Raw genomic sequence first — 18,380 nt, 5'->3', positions numbered from 1 at the left:
GATAGATAGATAGATAGATAGATAGATAGATAGATAGATAGATAGATAGATAGATAGATAGATAGATAGATAGATAGATAGATAGATAGATAGATAGATAGATAGATAGATAGATAGATAGATAGATAGATAGATAGATAGATAGATAGATAGATAGATAGATAGATAGATAGATAGATAGATAGATAGATAGATAGATAGATAGATAGATAGATAGATAGATAGATAGATAGATAGATAGATAGATAGATAGATAGATAGATAGATAGATAGATAGATAGATAGATAGATAGATAGATAGATAGATAGATAGATAGATAGATAGATAGATAGATAGATAGATAGATAGATAGATAGATAGATAGATAGATAGATAGATAGATAGATAGATAGATAGATAGATAGATAGATAGATAGATAGATAGATAGATAGATAGATAGATAGATAGATAGATAGATAGATAGATAGATAGATAGATAGATAGATAGATAGATAGATAGATAGATAGATAGATAGATAGATAGATAGATAGATAGATAGATAGATAGATAGATAGATAGATAGATAGATAGATAGATAGATAGATAGATAGATAGATAGATAGATAGATAGATAGATAGACAGATAGATAAATAGATACAGTGGTATATGCGTGTGTGTGTATAATCATGGACCTATTAATAAGTATGAATAGGTCCATGTTATAATATATTTCTTAAGCTGGATAAGAATGATTATGTAGGCCTAAGTTGATTGTTGATTTCATTGTGGGTCATTAATTATATCATCGGGGTCATTCTGTTATATCGGCCTAGGCCTAGTCAATGCACACCTCGAAACAACAACACACCAACTATAATGTAATAATTTCTTGACATTTTTATTTCATTAATTTCCAGCTTCTTTATACCAAGTCATAATTTACTGGAATACAAATATCTTAATGACGAAACTTCATGTCAACCTTAACCATACCAGGTAATATAAATTGCACATTTTATATATCACTGTACAGAGTCAAAATTATCATTATATGCGATATGCGATCCATTTCAAGGATCTAAATTCAGTCTCAAAACAGCTAACTATAGCCCACCCCCAAGAAATCAAGTTTGGACAGCCCACTGGTATGATTTCAATTTTATAATTTGTCTATTTAATAGACAACCTCAAAACGTGTTCTTCAATATTTTATAATAACTTTGACAATGTAATGACTTCACATTTAAAAACAACATAGAAAGACAAAATCTCATACTCATGTATCCCGATTAGGTGTAGGCCTCCGTTAAATAAACACTCAATTCTGAATTAGTACACCTCACGGTGCCTCATGGTATGTGAGTATAGGTAACCCTGTAGGTTATGCATGGAGAAGAAATATCTCAATAGCTGCAAATCCATTCCAGTCCGAAGCACCCATCATAAATTAACGTGTTACCATGGAATAGAATAGTTTATAGTACATAGCAAGACTCAATTTACACAATTCACAAATGGCAAATTATATCGCAAACATTTGAATAATTTGAAAAAAAAAGAGATAAAATAAATGAGTTGTATATCATATAAAAATGGCGATGAAAAGCTATCAATACGTCCAAAACCCCTGAGAGTATTTACAAACATGTTCCAAATAAATGTTTAGTTTAATATATGCTTATAAACATTTACTAAAAACAAGATTAAGCCACACAAGTGACCTGTTTATATTGCAACGACTATGGAACATACAGACTACAGGCTTTTTTTATAAGCCAAAATGAATTGGTGACTTCGTTAACAACCAGTTGAATTTTAACGCATTGACAACAATGACTTTAATTTTAAACGCATTGACGAAGTATTATAGTATTTTAAATTATATTATCACGCATGCACTAAATATATAATGAACGAATTTGGGGGAAAACTCGCCAAGCGATTCAGAATTGTATGTGAATGTCTCAATTAACATTATTACCGTAAGAAATGAATCGAAAAATCTCATGGCGAGTTGGCGATCAATCTGTTTTTTTAGAATACCCACCTTTTAATCTACTCAAACACTTAGTGTGCATTATGCTGCATCTATGGGTAATGTAAAAAGACTGGAGTGTAATTTTTGTTGGAGCATTCAATAATAAAATGATTTTAATGTAATATATGTTCACGTCACATCGTAGACATTCTGATTTCAATGTAAGCCTATGTTCACATCAAATCGCAGACATTCAGTAATGTCCACAAACACAAGATATTTCTTTTATATTGTTTCATTCATCATATTTGTTTTTCTCAAATGCATTTCTTTCAGTCTTTTTTAACTGTATACATAACACTCGTGTCTTCTTTTTTTCAATTAATACCGACCAATGTCAAAAGAACTGTACAATTTATTAACAAACGCTGTCTTTTAGCTTACGGAATATCTGCGGGGTTTTTTTGTTTTTGTTTTTGTTTTTTTCGTCGTGTTTTTTTTTAAACAGGAAATTTAACACCATGTCCGGGGAAGTGCCCCGCCATGTGCAAGTTCATGTTCATCTGGTCTGCCATAGTAGTGTGTCCCCCGTGCAAGAATTGTGACGCATGTAACGACGACATCGTCGAACAAGTCGGTATACTCGGCTGCATGTGTCTCGCGTGTGCTGGCTGCATGTGCATATGTGTGAAAGACGACGGCGGTGTGTGCGAGTAGCTACCGTGACTGTACAAGGATGAGGGCATAACATGTTGCCTAGGCTCAGAACATTGCATATACATTCCGGAGGACGATTGGAAAGCCTGATTCATTCCTTGCATCATACACTGATTTTGTCGAAGACTGGACATGGACAGGCGAGAGTTACATTCATGTGGTTCTTTCGCCATTTGGGCAACCGCCAACGCCGTCGCTGGTTGAACCGAGCTTAGCGACGATTCGTCCTCTAGGCCGGAATCCTGTGAAAAGATCTGGTCAACGACACCGCCGTCCCCATTGCCTTGCTGATTATAATCACATTGTCCCATTGAAGTGTTCACCATCCCACTTGGGCTTGACATACTATGCCTTGCTTTTTGCATTGTTTGATTAATTGACGAATTTCCTTTTCCGATCGTGTCGTCGTTCTCTTCATCTCTGCCGTCAATCCTTGACCGAATATTGTCCGGATTCGAAGCGTTATTACGCATCGGCGTCTCGTCTGCGTCGAGTCCTGAACAGCCGAATAACACAGAATCGTCTGCGAGAGGACTCCGCACACCGTTTTGGTTTAAGTCCGTTGTAATTGAATTTGTTGAATTCTGGTTATCATCCAGTGAGTTTATTGACGACTTTGATTCATTTAATTTCTCTTTCTTAATCTTTATGATGATATTATCAGTTGAAATCTGTTCCTCGTCAGTCATGTCTACAAAAAAAAAAAATAATAATAATGTTAGTAATTATATCCTCTTATAAAGGCTGGGTATACGCTAGCCTATACAGTGTCGGTCGCCTCATCCAATCCCCCTCCCCAACTTACACACAGCAAGCAGTCTGGAGCTCCCAGGGGAGGACCCCCCCCCCACAACAGGTTCATAAAGCACCAACCATCTCGCTCTTACCATAGGTCCCACCTCAACCCGGTGCAAAAAAAAACAAAAAAACTGTACTACCCTCCACTGCCCAATCAGATGTTTTATGGCCAGACATGGGTTAAGCGAGTTTTAAAGATACGAAAATGGACTGGCGAGCAGAAACCATTGCCACATGGCTACTAAACCATTGACATTTACAACAGTTTGATTAAACAAATTGAAAATTAATGTGAATCATGGATGTTTTTGTTTAAATTTAGACACAATTGTAAAGGACAAAAATATCCCGCGACAAATTCAATCGATTAATTACAAAGGTGACTGCATTATTACTAGAAGCTGTCACCAGAAATGATGAGTCCATCAAGAGTAGAACTATCGGTTTCAAGATGTATCCGAAATACTCCGTTAACACTTCACTTGCTGACTTCGGAACCCAATCGTCACATACAACACAAATTAGGTCTTGTTTTCTGACAGATCATTTCGATCTTGATTAGATCCGAACCGTTTTTACAGTCAGACTGCGCACAACAAGAAAATTGGAATATGCCATCTCGAAAAACTTCACACCTTCAACCGATAAATATTTTACAAGTTATTTACAAATTCTATCGAATTTGCATAATTTTGTCATGAGTCGATGGTCATTAATAACTTTAGTTCTCTTGGTAATCCAATGTTGTTATAACGGATACTCTGGAGACATCCAGGTAAATAGATCTTGAGGCGGCCGATTGTGACTTCTCCGAGTGTCTATTTAATGTTCATTATGTGCATGGACCGCACAGATGCTGCGTTCCGGTCTGTAATCACATACGATTTAGCCTTGTAAATGACGCCAATTGGACTCATTTAAACCTCATTAACAACTAGAACGAATTAAGAACAAGCGCACGTGACTAAACCGGCACCTTCCCCTGTGAATTTTCCACAAACAAGAACTAAGCAATAAACTATATGACATCTAAATTGAAAATAATTTTACCGGTTTCCAGAATTTATTACTTTTATTTTCCATTGACTATTAAAAAAAAGACATGATGATAGTTACACTATTATGTAAGATATACTCAAATATACAAATGTTTATGACATAATAATAAATATGTTCAATATATATATATATATATATATATATATATATATATACATATATACATTTCATGAGCATATAAATACCATACACATATGGGCTAGATTGAATATGTTATCTGTCATCGAGTAGAGGTGATTATAAAGAGTACTAAAACCTACAAGAAAATAGCCACAAGAGAGAACCACGACTTAGAACGTCGTAGCGCTGAGTGATTTTATTTCACGGGTAGTTCACACCCGCTCGAGCGTGGCGCAAATATGCATAATTGCTCCTGTGCTTGTCGACAAAACAGAGAAGATAATACAAAGACGATTACGAAGAGTGAGTTTGGTATTTAAGATAAATTTATGTATCTTACCTTTGGACTCGTCTCCACTGTCAGTAATTGTAGATGATGATCGTTTCATTGCTAACCGCGACTCCCTATAACAAGAACAGAACATGATATTATTTCGAAATTACTGACGATTAAAAACGAATGATTGTTTCTCGTTTTCCTTCTGGGTTCATTACTTTAAAAAAAATGTATAACATCATCATACATTTATGTTTCATAATTTGCCGTTGACACAATTTCTATTTTAATACTCAACGGTGTCGTTATATATTGTTATTGATATATAATAGCGACGATATATTTCTTGGCTAGAATATTTAGTACATTATATTGTTATTATACCTACATGCTACATGTTTGATTAACATCGTTTAGGCTAATTATGATTTTGAAATGAATACCGGTACCACATATATATTAGATGTACAATTAAAGGATACCTGTAGACTTAGGTCTATTGTTTGTTTATTATGGATACTAAACATTATGAAAATTATAATTCTATCCTAATATAATGCATTTTAACTTACGGTATATTGACGCGTACATTACTTAGTTACATTAAAATAATTAAAAAAAACGACAATGCAGATAAATAACATAACTTTCACTCTCTAAGTACCGGTACATTAAATGAAATTAAAGGTAGAAATGTTAATCAAATTATTATTTGAAACACCATATCGGGTATTGCATAGTAATCAAAATTGTAATACATTGTCATAATACTGAAGTTAGAAAACATTGATTCATATAAGACTATCATTTCATGACGGAAGTTAGGCCAGTGTAAGATGGGTACCTACGCGATATGAGAGAGTTAATTTTAATAAGCCACTCAGTAAATCAATCATAATTTATGAATTTTGTAAAATCGACGAGTTTGATGAAAATTTGTAAGTTCTCCCACTTCTTGACTGTCGATTGAACTAAACAATAATTCTAATTCACCGACAGATTTGATAAATTCGTTTAATTACTTGACTTGGAATTAGCAACTTTCCCTTTAGCGTCCTTCAGCTGAGCTGTGGGATTGTACGCTATATCGTCTATCGGGTAATGATCAACCAACAGAACTGGCACCATACTCTAGAAATCGCACAAGTTGAACATCGAACGTGTTATGTTAATTTTATGTGTGTCGCCTAGTAATGCCGGTTACCATCAAAGAAATCAACTTACCTTCTAGCCATGCCGTTGTCTCTGAAGCCTTTCGCAAACGGATTATGATCAATTTTCAGCTGTGTTATCTATAAGCAAAATATAAATAGCGAATTTCTGGTTTAAGATATGACTACACATTTAGATGTGATAGTATAGGGCTGCACAACAGTGTATATACGTATATAAATTCCACACTATTATTATATAATGTTATATAGGCCTATGCCTATCAAGGAAATAAGAAGTAGCTGCATCGCATATCAAGTAAAACTTGGGAACAAAGTACGGTTTGTGAGAGGTTTTATTAATAAAGTTCACAACCGTTTCTGCCATAAGCCTTCAGTATTCAGTACTGCGGTATATTAGGCCTATTAATATTTATTGCTATTATTGTTATTATATAAACATATATTATGGGCTTATATAGGCCTTATGAGCTATTTTGGCACAGGAAAGGGACGGCTTGAGGATTATTGACAAATATAAGCTACTCTTGAATACAAATTAAAAAAAATAAAATAAAACCATGTTTGTAATTACAGAGAAACATAGGCCTATTATTAGTCAAGTTAATTAGTGAACAATGTGTTCTAGTCTCTACTCTAAAATCTGGTTACTGATAATCGGGGGAAAATCCGTAGAGAGTTCATTACTCGACAATAGACGTGTGTGGGAGATTGCAAAGGGCCGGGGCTATAGCCTTCATAGCCGTGAAAGCTCAGTATCTACGGACCCTTAATGAGTTTATTGTGAACTCAACTATTAGTCAGAACTCCCAGTGGTTATTACATTGTTTTCTCAATATACGAGGCGACCATTAATTAAGTGTTGTTAATTACCTAATTTTACATCACTAAAGGATTAATAAGACTCTATTGTGAGCGTTAATACTGTGTACTGTTGTGATAGGGAGCCGAATAATAATTGATTGTGAGAGAAACAAGGGTTTAACATAATCCCACGATCGGTAATGATGCTTATACATTTAACAATTAGATACAGATGGGAATTTCATTACATAACAACTTCAAAAGTTGAAATTAAATAGCAGCGTATAATGACAAGATATCGATGCAGCTAATTATTCTTATTCTTGGTATTGCTATTTACAAGTACCGTATATAAAATAATTATATAATAATGCATTTGATTTAATCAAATGTATAGGCTTATACTAACTTGATAAATCAGCCACCTCTTACACGATGTATAATATTATATCCAAAGTAAGCATAAATGGTGTAAATTTAATACCATTTATGGTTATACATAATAAGCCTAACAAGTATAACATTTTGTTATATGAGCGTTAATACTGTGTACTGTGTGATAGGGAGCCGAATAATAATTGATTGTGAGAGAAACAAGGGTTTAACATAAATCCCATGATCGGTAATGATGCTTATACATTTAACAATTAGATACAGATGGGAATTTCATTACATAACAACTTCAAAAGTTGAAATTAAATAGCAGCGTATAATGACAAGATATCGATGCAGCTAATTATTCTTATTCTTGGTATTGCTATTTACAAGTACCGTATATAAAATAATTATATAATAATGCATTTGATTTAATCAAATGTATAGAGAAAATCCGATCAGAATGACAAAATAAACTAAGTATCCACTGGAAGGAATCCCAATATCTGCAGACGGATCCGTTTCGGCCTTCTAGGCCTCATCAGTGCAGCTGGGGTATAGACCCAAACGAAACGTTTGACCAGCTTAGGTAGGGCCCAAACCAGTCCCACGACCACTAATATGATTACAGAGCCAAACCAAGGCAATATATATATACAGCCCATATATATATATATATATATATATCATCAAAGAACGGTAAATACAAATATAAATATAATAAATATAAATAAAAATAATTTAATATAATATAAAGGTATATATATAGGCCTAAATTGAAATGTAGTACGTGAAGAGGTAAACTCTAAATCTTCTTTTTTTGTATTGTTAGAGGGCGTCTTCACATTAACTTACTGTTAAAGCCACCTTGCTTATACCATGGAGGTATATATACCTCCATGCTTATACATTTGAATAATAACAATAATATTAACAATGATAATAATATTGATAATGATGATAATTATGATGCTGATATTAAAGTATTTTGCTGATAATGATGATGAAGGTAATGGTAATGATAAGCATCATCGTCGTCGTCAATCCTCATCATCACTATGTCATCATTATTACTATTATCAATACAATTTTATAATAATTATTATTATTTATATTAAATACTGTTATAATTATTATTATTTGCTACTCGGGACAGAGGGTTTCTACCCTGTAATTGTAATTGCTGTGCGACCTGATTAGTTAGTTTAGACAATAAAATTAAGTTAACATGAGCTTGTATTTATTTATTTCAATCCCATTGGAAAACATAGACCTTTAACGATAGCCTACATTTATGAGCAATGAATAAATAAATAAAAGGCGTCAGTTATGCAACGAAATTAATTTTCGCACTTGTGTCAAAATGACATAAAATATGTATGTACCTTTGCTGTACTAAGTACGGTTACGCTATGAAATATATAGATTGATTAAACTGAAGATGGAATGTGTTTTACAAACCTACAGACTTCGGTTGATTGAAAACCCTTGATAGAATCATTCCTCTATACACAATTAAGCATATACTTGTATACATATGTATATATGCATATATGTGCATATAGATATATTATGATAATTTTTTTATAATTATTTTGACTGTCTATTCTTGGACTACGAAAACGAGTTACCGTATTGTGTCGTGTATGTTTGCCCCTTTTTTGTACTGACAATATTACATAAAATAAAGTAGGCGTAAGGAAATTACATGTAATGTAATGTAATGTAATAGTATATGAGATTATGAAAAGTATTATTAACAAAACTGTAATGTTTTAAAACCAATGTTACATATAGTACTACGCGTATGTGTGCCGACGAAGCCTTGATAATAATTGAAAAATACAACGCACAGAATATTAATTAACCGTTTGCAGTTTACCTTTTCATTCTGGTAGGCTGTGACGGCAATGAAGGTGGTTTCAGGAAACGCGTAAGTGGAAAAGGAATTCCAACGCAGACTGAATACGTCATTCGCTTGAACAACATGGAAACGAGGTTGATACTTGTGCATCGAATTTAAGATGATCTAAGGAAGAACAACATTGGTAGCTACAGATTAAAATTCAAAAACTGGCAACATGAAGTACTAGATCTTGGTTGACTGAAAGGAACAGAAAGTGAACCAGATGTTCAGGACAAAAATTATTAATATATCTTGTTTACAATGTAGTCTTTAGATATTTTATAATTTTTTTTTATTACAAGTAGTGAATTTATAGAGATATCCTCTTGCTTTCAATCCATATACTTCTTTGTGATTTTGTTTTGATTGTGAATATGTATTATGTTTAGTGAGGGCAATAAATATTAAACAAACAAAGAAAGAAAGTATATATAAATCATCAACTACATTATTATTATCTATAAATAGACGAGCCTATTGTACTGAAGATACACATATTTTCATCATTCCAAATTTATTTTGTAATGTATTCCTACAAACAATCAATAATTTCGATTAAAAATTAAAGTACTACTATGTACCCCCATATTCAAAGATCAAACTGTTCTTTTTGACACTAAACTGCTTTAATTACTTAAATTTACACTGTATACAGAAACAATCATTGAATTTGGATAAAAAGCGAGGTACAGTACTACAAATTATCAGGTCCAAGGACAAATATTGTGTAATGGCACAAGAATACTTCATAAACATTTATTAGTGTCATCATTCATCAATTTATTTCGGTCAAACAATCTTCTTATATTTGCAGTGGTCTAAATTCATACAGATTTTGATGTCAATGAGTGAGTTTGAAAAATTGCAGATATGCATACCTGCTTATTGACTGATTGACGTTTCATGAGAGGTTCGGGGTGACGCTGAAGATTCGTCTCTCGATAAACACCTTGGGGTATCGTGTACCTCAATGAGTCGAATGACGAATTGCGTATTCAAGCTTCACAAAATTTGAGCTAGAGAAACTAATAACAGGGGCGGATTTAGGGGGGCCGGTAAAAAAAAAGAAAAAAGAAAAAAAGAAAGAAAAAGAAAAAAATGATAGCCCACAACGCCTCAAATTTTATTTTCGGGCGTCTAGAACACAAAAAAATCGCGGGGGCATGCCCCCAGACCCCCTAGGTCATTGTTGTCTCGATCGGCCCAAATTTCGCCCCTCCCCCTATCGGCCCCCCTCTTTTGGACATCTCTGGATCCGCCCCTGAATAAGGGGTAGTCTGCTGAGTTAGGGGAATGAATCGTGAAGCACGAAATCACAGAGTAAGCTATCCAAAGTGCATTATGTAATCAATAAGTTTTAGAATCTACTTTGATTTGTTTTTGTTTGTTTGTTTTTTTGTTTTGTTTTTTTTTTTGCTGTTAAATATCCCTATTCACCTTTTGAATGTATGCAAATGCTATACAATGTCTAGAGGGTTTTGTTGATCGGGACGAAGTAAATCCCGCCCTCATAAATTTCAGGGGCGTGCGTTAAAGCGTTGTGAGATGGATGGAAAGATAAAACGTCCATCCAACGTCACTAAAGTGCTCCACAGACTTCATGTTTTCCAATCGTTTGACCAGTTATTTTCTAATGGTCATTGGGTGCATATGTGAATGGGACTGACTATGCACTTTCAGCTTATCACAAACGGGAGCGATCAGGATTTTCAATATTTTTTTTTAACAGGATGAATTTCGTTTTCCAAAAGTATGTCACAGTATATTTTTGACTGCTACGTAAATAAATTACGTAATTAAATTTTCTATCCACTAGAACCACGTAATAACAGTATGCATTATCTTCGTAATATCACCAATCTTACTTCTGAGTAAAATTACTTACAAGCGCGTGAAAATTGTCAGAGATATGCGTTAAGATTTAGAAAAAACCAAATTAGAAGCACTTCCGCCATAATGGTATAAAATACTGTTCGTTTCTTAGATAAGTTATTTTTTTTATCCTTTTCTGACAAAAAACGGTGGAAATAATGAGACCACAATACTAATAGGACATCCAACTGCGAGAGCCTCAGAATCTCGCCGCCGTAGTTAACTTATCCTTTGAAACGTGAAGTCGTAATTTTCAAAGCACATACATCGGCAAACATTATGATTTCTGCTATCCTATTTTTTCCTCATTACATCGCTAATTATTAATTCAATTTTCCTTCAATTCATTGTAAAAGTAATTTTAGTAGTTGTGATTTACGAGTTTACTATTACTGGGAGGATTGGATCGAAATGGCAATTTCCTACTTTATGATTTTTATGAGAAATAACTTGGATACGCGTTTGTTACCTTCAAGGTTCATTTAAAGACGACAGGCAACCTCTCTGTTGACACTGATCTCCCTGGAATACAGTGCTGTAAATGGGATGGAATTTTTCTGCTGGCTGACACCAATCTCCATTGGATACAATGAAGGAATTGAATTCCTTGGTGAACACCGGTCTCCTCTCTGTTTTATTCCTTCATTGTGATTGGATCCAGTCTACGAGTGTTTTGGAATCCCTTTTTTGACACGCAGGGGCGGATTTAGGAAGACATTTGGGAGGTAAACAAAGGGGAAAAAAAGAAAAAAAGAAAGAACAAGAAAAAAAACCCGATAGCCCAGAACGCCTCAAAATGTTATTTTCAGGCGTCTAGAACACAAAAATTTCGCGGGGACCTGCCCCCGTCCCCCTCCAGGACAGTGTTGTCTCGATCTGCCCAACTTTCCCAACTTCCGCTTCCTCCCCCCCCTTTTTTTGACATCTCTGGATCCGCCCCTGACACCAATGTTCTTGAGACAGAGGAGGTCAGGTGGGAATCTCTCTACTGACACCAATGTCCATTGAATACAATGTATGAATTTAGTTGAATTCCTTAGTGGACACCAATCTCCATGTTTTATTCCTTCATCATGTTTGGACACATTCAGTCTAAGAGTGGTATGGAATCTTCTTGATGACACTAATGTTCATTCTTGAGATAGAGTAGAGGTTAGCTGGGAATCTCTCTGTTGACAGTCAACAATCTCCCTCTGGAACACAGTGGTGTACGGGATGGAATCTTTTTCCTGACATCAACCTCCGTTGGAGAGCCAAAGGTCGGATCCAGAGATGTCCAAAAGGGAGGGGGCGGCGAAAAGGGGGGCCGAAAGTTGGGCCGACGAGACAAGACCATCCTAGGGTTTCGAAATGTTTGTGTTCTAGACGCTCGAAAATAAAATTTGAGGCGTTCTGGGCTATCATTTTTTTCCTTTTCTTTCTCTTTTTTTTTTTTTTTTTTTTTATTTATCACAAAAAAAAAAAGAGGGGTGGGGGCGGGCCGGGCCGGCCCCATCCTAAATCCTCCCCTGGAGCCTACAATGTAAGAATGGAGTTGAATCCCGTGGACACTACTCTCCCTTCTGTTTTATTCCATCAGCATGCTTGGATACAGTAAGTGTATGGTGGAATCATTTTGGCAAAACCAATCCCCTTGAGAAATCCAGCGGAAATTAGGGAAATATCTCCCCCCCCCCCCTCTCTCTCTCCCTCTCTCTCTCTCTATATATATATATATATCCCCCCCCCCCCCCTCTCTCTCTCTCTCTCTCTCTGGACACCAGTCTTTCTGGAACAAGATCTGGAAATGAAGTGGATGCTCAAGCGCGTCGATGATCCCTTCAGTGTCGTCATGCCAACATCGTTCCCAGATACCCTTCTATTTATATTTATAAGTTTGTATTTTATTACGTAACTTCGACATATAGGAACGGAAAATCGATGTAAGGTATCAATAATGGAGATATGCTGATGTTCAGTATAATTCTAATAAGAAAAATTAGGAATTTGAGCCGACTTAATCAACTTTATTATAATTTAATGATGATGATGACACTATGTAATAATAAATGTAATGAAAACATGCTTCCTGTAGTTTTCAACTATGTGCAATTACTGTACTTTCATAGCTGCAACCCCAACAAAAGTGCAACCCACAGTGGTTATTTGTAAATATTGTAGAGGTAACTGATTGTAAAATGGCCGAAAGCTGTTTATCTGCGGTTTGCTGTGTAGCAGGAACACAATGACTACAAGAACGGTGCTAATCAGTCGTGAAATCATTCCTAATAATGTCTTTAAAAAAAAAAGCGACTGCCAAATAAATTAGGCAAAAATCGAGGAGAGAGCCAAATTTAATATAATAATAGAATGAACTTAGTTTTATCTCATTTTATCCATTTGACTTTCATTCAATTATTAAATCAATCATTATTCATTCATCATTCATTTCTTCATTCATCATTCATTTCTTCATTCATTCATTAAGTTATTCATTCATCAATTGGTTTAATCGTTTTTCTTCTATTCGTTTTTATTTATTCGTTTGTTCATACGGTATTAATTCATTCATCTTTTTCAATCATTTAGTTTATTCATGCATCTATCCCAATACTTGTGGTCATTTTGTATCACGTGACCTCAAATTTGGTACTTTTTTAGTGCATAGTTAATGATTGGGCCTCGTGCCTAATATTAGCTATGCAATCGGAGGAAGAAACGCTGTAAATGAACATCAGATTAAACTACGAGGTAGTTGTGTCAGCTTGATGTGAACAATAACTCAAGTTGATTCTAACAGGATTTGTAAGTAATCCCTAAATTGAGAAAACAAAGATCAACTTGGTAATCAATTGAATAGCAAATAATATAAACAATGCATGGTAATTGAGATCATAAATGAACAGTGCGCATGCCCGTAGGGTCGCAGTAAAAAACAACACAACGTAAAAATCAATAAGAAAACATGAATTTGGAAGATTTAATACCACAGATGTAATTATGTGTGGTTGGGTGGGTGTCTTGTAACAACGGGATTAATGCAATTAACTTTGGCAACCTAATGAACTTAGATCTTTAACAATTATGAAGTTGATGCAATATGGTTGATTTGTGCATGCATTCACACATGTAACTTTTTGAGTGTGCAGAAATATACATCAAAGGTTATATTTGTAGTTAACGTGGCACGTTCAATGACATTTTTAATTAAAATAAACTTTACATTTACATTGAATAGCAATTGCGTTACTTTTTCTAATGTCAAACATCTTAATGCGATGAAAGATCATCAATTTTTACTCATCAAGTAAATTTGAAATGGTTTTAATGTATTAATTTCAAATTAGTATTCATCGTCCGTTCAATTGAATTTCTTTTTTCATTACTTCCTCTCCTTGCAATTTTATTAACATTTGAATAAAAAATTGAAAATTATCTTGGAGGATTGACAGTGTTCGAATTATCTTAGTGAAGGTGTGAGTTCAAGGTTGATAATAACATATTGATCGTCTGCTCAACCTTTTCTTAAAGTCTCCTGTAAAAATAGATCGTTAGAGTACTTGAAGAGCATCAATTACATCTTCGATATCAATCCGCGGCGGTGTCTTTGAAGTCAGTCATCCGGGTTCTGATTGCCATGCAGAAGATAGATTTTAATTCTCCAATTAAGAGACAGACACTTTTCTTCGATGAAAATCTTTCTGGGCTGCCTACAACTGATGGCAGCTGCAATAGCATAGCGCTTTTCAACATTTAATCTGTTTCACTTCGATTCGGTGAGGGGCGAAAAATGGCGGGAACTGCGACTGGTTGGTCGTCATGGGAAATCAGATGCCATGTAGTTTGACGACAATATCTCTAACTTTGCACGATAGTAGAGAAATTGAATTGATTTCGGGAACTTAGTTGAAGTTCATGAAACTTATTTACATTGATGAGCAGAGCAATGGTAATATCTGGATATAACATATTAATAATTAGATTTGAATGAACGTATTAGACAATTAGAATGCCGTATAATCAAGGGACTTGAGGAAAACCATTTCATTTGCATACTTAAACAGGCAGGTGTGACATCATTAGTGTAACTATGGGTGACTCTCATTGGATTTGAACGAAGTACTATTGTTATCACGGGGCAGACGACATTGACTCAAACATCGACTAATACAAATAATCGATAACAAGATAGAAAAAAAAAACACCCGAGATATAAATGTACCGGATACCGTCATGAACAATCGTCAACAATGTTGTAATGTATAAATAAAAACAGAGCGGTAAAAAAATCACAAATGAAAGAAAAAAAAAACCAAACTTACATGTCCATGTTGGTCCAAGTTATTATTTGTAAGCTTCATCTTACTGAAGGCCACAACTTGTTTCATCCAGACGGCACCGGTAGCAGGTGAGTCTGGGTGGATGTACAGCCGGCCGGGCATGTGGGGCTCGGCTTTACCAGTCACCACCCATTCTGAATTGTGGTATTTATACCGCGTGTCGTCTACTGGGACAATATCCATGAGCAGAATGTACTTAGCGTGCGGGTCCATTCCCGAAATGCTCACCCGAAATGTTGGAAACATTCGTCTGAAAAAAATAACAACAGTCAACAAAATGAATGGAATGTAAATGGTTTTTGTCAAAGTGTATAAGGAGCTTTCGGTATTGTGTCATGGTCAACTCGAGGCTTCGCTTCGAATAATTTGTGATTTTATTTAGATGATTCAAACTTACTAAATGAATGTAGGCCTATTACATAAATATTTTGTTGGGTATATTGTTATTTTCTCTCACCGATACGAAAATACTTTATATTTACAGCTAATAATATTACAGAAAATTGTACTGCACCTATAATAATTATTTGTTTTCTTTTAATATCAAAATATTTATATGTATATTCTTCAAGTAAGCCTATTAAAATAGTATGTTCGGTACTTTACGTATATATTTGAAGTAATTATAAAACGTTATGATAATTTATACACTTAAAATAATTAAAAATACAGTATGGATATATTGAATGATTAAAGAATATAGTATTTTTATAATTGTACATTTAAAGTTATTATATCAATGTATTCGCCTACTCTTCTTTAATATATTAGGTAATCAAATATGTAGTATAATATAACTTATGCATTCAATGTAAGAAGTATCTGCAGGTAAATAATTAAAATTATGATTAAATTAATATACGTCATAACGTAAACAAATTTAAAATATAGTAGGCCTGTTTGCTAAATCTTACAATTATAAGAAAATAATTGAATAAAGCCCCTTAACTAGAAAAAAAAAGACAATCCCAAATATTATTCAAGGCGTTATCACCTCTTTCCCTCGCCTAAGGAAATCAAAGACTCACTGAATATAAATCGGTAAAAATAATTGATTTTTTATTTGATGTATCAAGGTTAACTTTCCATTTTTGGGAATGAAACAAAACTTTACTTATTTCTCATAACTCATCACTGCTGACACATTATTTTACTTTTAGTGTCGCAATTACCATTAAAGTGAATTTTACCTCGATATGTAGGAAAGAAATGAATAAATATGTCTCATAAACATACGCTTAAAAACAAAAGATGCAAACGTTAACGCGTCAGAACATACTTAACTTCATAATGTAAAAAATAAATAGAATAATACAAACACATTAGTTACATTGAATCGCGTTAGAATCCATTTTAAGTTAGATGGGGATTGAAAAATGGGCAACATACGTAAAGAAGGAAAACGCAAAAGTTATGTAAACGCGTTAGAAAACTTTAACTTTAATGGGTAAGAAAGAAAAACTCTATAGCTGTTAAATAATAACACAGTGGAAACGCACGAGTGTTACGTGTGTTGAAAAATGATTTTGTCTGTGATTTCCACTTGACAGATATCCCCGATTCATGATTCGATAATGCTTCAAGTAAATGCGGCCCTTTGTCGAAAGATGTAGCTCTTTTGAAAGTTGAACTTAATCGATACTTCTTATCAAATCAGATACTAATGAAATCATCAAAGTATCGCAAGATTAAATCTGTTAATTAACATTGTTATAATTATGTTAAGTATCACAACGAAATAACTATGATCTTTAAAAGTAAAAACTCGAAATTATTTTCCCATATTTTCATGTGTACTGCAATTTTTAAATCTCAGTACGCACAAAAATTCAATTTCCGAAATCATTTGTCCAGTCTATTGGTTTATTAATATCATTTATCGGTGGTAATTACGAAAAGATATATCACGACGCAAACCCGTTAGCACTCGACGATGACTCGTTGTGGATGGTCCGTCGTAAATTCATTTTGTTGGATTACCATAAAACAGATTGAAGATTCACGAAAATAATATGCTTGGTGAATGAACATTTTATTGACTTCATCTCGGTTACAATATTTTCAAAATTATGAAAATTCATGATAAATGGGAATAAAGAATCCATAGAAAGACGTCAAGAAGAGTTGTTGATAACTTGCTATGCAAACCATGTCTTAGTATCGGTCTCTTAGGATTTTGCAATTGCGCCAAAGCGTCTGTTAGCGAATTGCAATATGGCAAAATTAGAAGATAAATTGCGTTTCCCTCGGTTCCGCCTCGCTAGAAAATCATCCGAGCATGAACATGGCAAAAAATCTATGCGGTCACGATCGTGACTCTTGAATTTCAACAGCCTCGTCCAAGAAAACTATTTAATTTTGTCATTGATATTTCCAGTACTATCGGATTTGCCGGCGATTTTGTACATTGAGATAAATAATTTTGAAGACCGACATAAAGTTGATGATTGTTAACATTTTATGGAACCATCTGAATCAATATTATTCGTTTACATAGGTGACGGGAATGTCCTCCTTGAAACTGCGTCGTGAATATTTCATCGTTTGGTCTTAGTTGCAATTGATATGCACACGCCTGTAGCATATCTAGCCGCAAAAGTTCTAGTCAATAAGGTTTAAAATGCTTTCATGTTTGATAACAATAATGACGTCATAAATCACCATGCTATTTTCCCGAAATGAATTAATATTTTAATCGGATTCTTTTTCTAAGCAGAATGAACTGCAAGCAGGGGGTATCGTTTCGGCGAATCATTTAAAATCCTCAATATGAGGGCGTATCATATTGATTTCTGTTCTTCTCAGTCAGTAGAGAATTAGTGTTGTTCCGCGCATGTGCAAAAAAGCATTAATTTAAACAAATAGATTTTAATTTCCAATTGAATCCCTGTGACCCATTGGTTAAAGGATAGACAGCAGGATGTCTTGGGTTAGAAAGTTGGGGAATTTTTTTTACGCAAGCAAATTTGTATTTGCTGAAACTTTTAAAATGTATATATA

At 34.2% G+C, this 18,380-nt stretch overlaps 1 protein-coding gene across 1 annotated transcript in view; it reads right to left on the bottom strand.

Annotated features, from left to right (window-relative positions):
* Nucleotides 1–2,416: 2,416 nt before the first annotated feature.
* LOC117121970 (T-box transcription factor TBX20-like) overlaps nt 2,417–18,380 on the bottom strand; it is a 28,796-nt gene continuing 12,832 nt past the window's right edge. Inside the window, exons 3-7 of the mRNA XM_033267412.1 lie at nt 15,363–15,630; nt 9,166–9,312; nt 6,157–6,224; nt 4,996–5,060; nt 2,417–3,369 (exon numbers count right to left, since the gene is read on the bottom strand). Coding sequence (XP_033123303.1) covers nt 2,462–3,369; nt 4,996–5,060; nt 6,157–6,224; nt 9,166–9,312; nt 15,363–15,630 — 1,456 coding nt within the window. The 3' untranslated portion in view covers nt 2,417–2,461. The remainder of the gene's footprint in view (nt 3,370–4,995; nt 5,061–6,156; nt 6,225–9,165; nt 9,313–15,362; nt 15,631–18,380) is intronic.

The sequence above is a fragment of the Anneissia japonica genome, unplaced genomic scaffold (genome assembly GCF_011630105.1).
Source record: "Anneissia japonica isolate Jap-2015-1 unplaced genomic scaffold, ASM1163010v1 scaffold352_len1594369_cov220, whole genome shotgun sequence".
NCBI lineage: Eukaryota > Metazoa > Echinodermata > Crinoidea > Comatulida > Comatulidae > Anneissia > Anneissia japonica.
This window is presented reverse-complemented; position numbering and strand designations above follow the sequence as displayed.